The sequence below is a fragment of the Impatiens glandulifera genome, chromosome 8 (genome assembly GCF_907164915.1).
Source record: "Impatiens glandulifera chromosome 8, dImpGla2.1, whole genome shotgun sequence".
Taxonomy (NCBI): domain Eukaryota; kingdom Viridiplantae; phylum Streptophyta; class Magnoliopsida; order Ericales; family Balsaminaceae; genus Impatiens; species Impatiens glandulifera.
In genome coordinates, this window is record NC_061869.1 from 19,883,665 (window position 1) to 19,885,928 (window position 2,264).

The window sequence follows — 2,264 nt, forward strand, 5'->3', positions numbered from 1 at the left end:
GACCACTTCCGAGAAGAAATGCTAACATGGCTCCACGTTTGACTAGACCTTGAGTCTTTTGACTAGGCTTTGACCCGTGTTGACTCGGACTAACTCACCCCGGTTCACTTGCCTTTGACCAATGTCGGCTGCCGCCCATCTGCCCGGTGCGTGCGGTCTCTACTCCGGAACTGACAACCACACGCCATGCACCGTGTACGACGGAGCTTTGGTGGTCCTTCGGAAAAAATATATTTATTTTTATTTTTCAATATTCTCCTAAACAACGTAAAATACAATATTAGTCTCAAAACTCACCATTTGCCCGACTAATCGTCGTATTGTATTAGATTTTGTGATTTTAATACTTTACAAAATATTTATATTTTAATTAACCCAAAATAGAATAGGCCGTTTCATGAAATAATTATTTATTTTAAATCTTTTAACTCTAATAAATGTGTGTTACGAGAAAATAATATTATTAAAATTTAAATGATTTGTTCATTTATCATGAGTTGAAGGGCTTATTTTCTATTTTTATATACTGTGTTCTTCAAAATTACACAGAAAATACATTCAGTTCATTGCCGTCAGATAGTTTCTCTCTCTTGAATATACTCCCGCGGCGGCGGCAGAAGAATTCTGGTTTATTTGCGATGATGATTAGTAGCTCAACCTTCGTGTCGTTTGTTATAACATTAGGGTTTCTATCAAACATGGCCGATTCACTCCAATTTAATCTTGAATCGGGAGGAGTGGGGAAATGCATAATGGAAGATGTCAGGGGCGATTCAATGTCGGTAGGAAAATACCATATAGTGAATCCGAACGAGGGTCATCCCCTTCCTGAGACTCACAATCTCACCGTGAAGGTAAATGAGAATTTTTTTTTACTTCTTTCCGATTTGGTTACTTTATGGCCTTGTTTATATGGATTTCTGGAAATAGGTCACTTCTCCGACAGGGGCTAGCTATCACCTTGCGGAACATGTTAGTTCAGGGCAATTTTCTTTTCATGCTATGGAGGCTGGCGATTTTTGGACTTGTTTTTTGGTAGTTGATCATAACCCGAAGATTACCTTAACAATTGATTTTGAATGGAGGACTGGAGTGGCTGCTAAGGATTGGTCTAGTATTGCTAAGAAAGGAACTGTTGATGTAAGAAATCTATCCATTTTCATTTTGATTATTCTGTTTTCTTGTATTTGATTCCATTGTTTAGTTTGGATTGAAATTTTCAATGGGTTTGATTGATATGGCGTTTAATAGAGCAATGCTGGTTCAAATCCTGTTGAAAATTCTTCTTTCTAAGCTTTGATTTCATTTTGATTATTCTGTTTTCTTGATGTGTGCTTCATTCAATCTAAGTATTTGATTCTATTGTTTAGTTTTGACTGAAATTTTCTATGGGTTTGATGATATGGTGTTATAGAGCAATGATGGTTCAAATCCTATTGAAAATTCTTCATTCTAGGTTTTGATTTAAATGATTCTTTATGATCTTGTTCTTTTTGGTTGTTCTGCTGACTTGTTTATGGGTTTTCTTTTGATTTGTAGTCTATGGAAACTGAGCTGAAGAAACTGCAGGAAGTTATAACTTCAATTCATGAAGAGATGTTTTATCTTCGTGATAGGTAATCGAATTGAATCGTTTTATCTATGATATACAGTAAGGGAGCAACATCTTTACTTACACATTCATTCAAATGATTTTAACAGGGAAAAAGAAATGCAGGAACTTAACATTGGCACAAATTCCACAATAGGTTGGTTAAGTTTTCTTTCCCTTTGTGTTAGTCTAGGTGTGGCTGGTTTGCAGTTTTGGCATTTGAAGACCTTTTTTCAAAAGAAGAAGCTTATTTAGATCCAATATTTGGATATATATATTACCCATTTGTAGTTTTTTATTTGACTATATATCCTAATACACAGTTCATGCTAAAGAATCCAAATTTCTTATAGAATTAAAGTTTTCATTGTTGTGTAGTTTTTCTACATTCTTCTGCAAACTAATTCAGTCCAGTCCAAGCAATCTGTATTCTATGAATTATTTAAAAATTTTGATTTTGGCGGTGATTTTGAAAAAATTGATTTTTATTTTATTATTATAAATAAAAAAACTAAAAAATGTATCACTATATAATAATATGAGAAGTGATAGAGAGAGAAAATTTGGTGAGGGAATGACTTCACATCAAAAATGTAAAAGTGAGAAGAAGAGTGAAAAGATATAAATTATTCAAATAAGATTATGTCAAGTTATTCTCTCACTAAATTCCTTT

General features: G+C 33.7%; 1 protein-coding gene across 1 annotated transcript; it reads left to right on the plus strand.

Annotated features, from left to right (window-relative positions):
* Nucleotides 1–576: 576 nt before the first annotated feature.
* On the plus strand, nt 577–1,913 carry LOC124912373 (transmembrane emp24 domain-containing protein p24delta9-like). Its single transcript, XM_047452984.1, has 4 exons — nt 577–854; nt 931–1,140; nt 1,540–1,616; nt 1,702–1,913. Exons 1-4 carry the CDS (start codon nt 639–641, stop codon nt 1,844–1,846), a joined length of 648 nt encoding a protein of 215 aa, XP_047308940.1. The 5' UTR covers nt 577–638; the 3' UTR covers nt 1,847–1,913.
* The last annotated feature ends 351 nt before the right edge of the window (nt 1,914–2,264 follow it).

Excerpts from the sequence above, each read along its gene's own strand:
- LOC124912373 (XM_047452984.1), top strand. The coding sequence starts at position 639 with ATGATGATTAGTAGCTCAACCTTCGTGTCGTTTGTTATAACATTAGGG. Across the intron at positions 855-930 it reads CTCACAATCTCACCGTGAAG|GTCACTTCTCCGACAGGGGC; the intron begins GTAAATGAGAAT and ends TTCTGGAAATAG. Across the intron at positions 1,141-1,539 it reads CTAAGAAAGGAACTGTTGAT|TCTATGGAAACTGAGCTGAA; the intron begins GTAAGAAATCTA and ends TTTGATTTGTAG.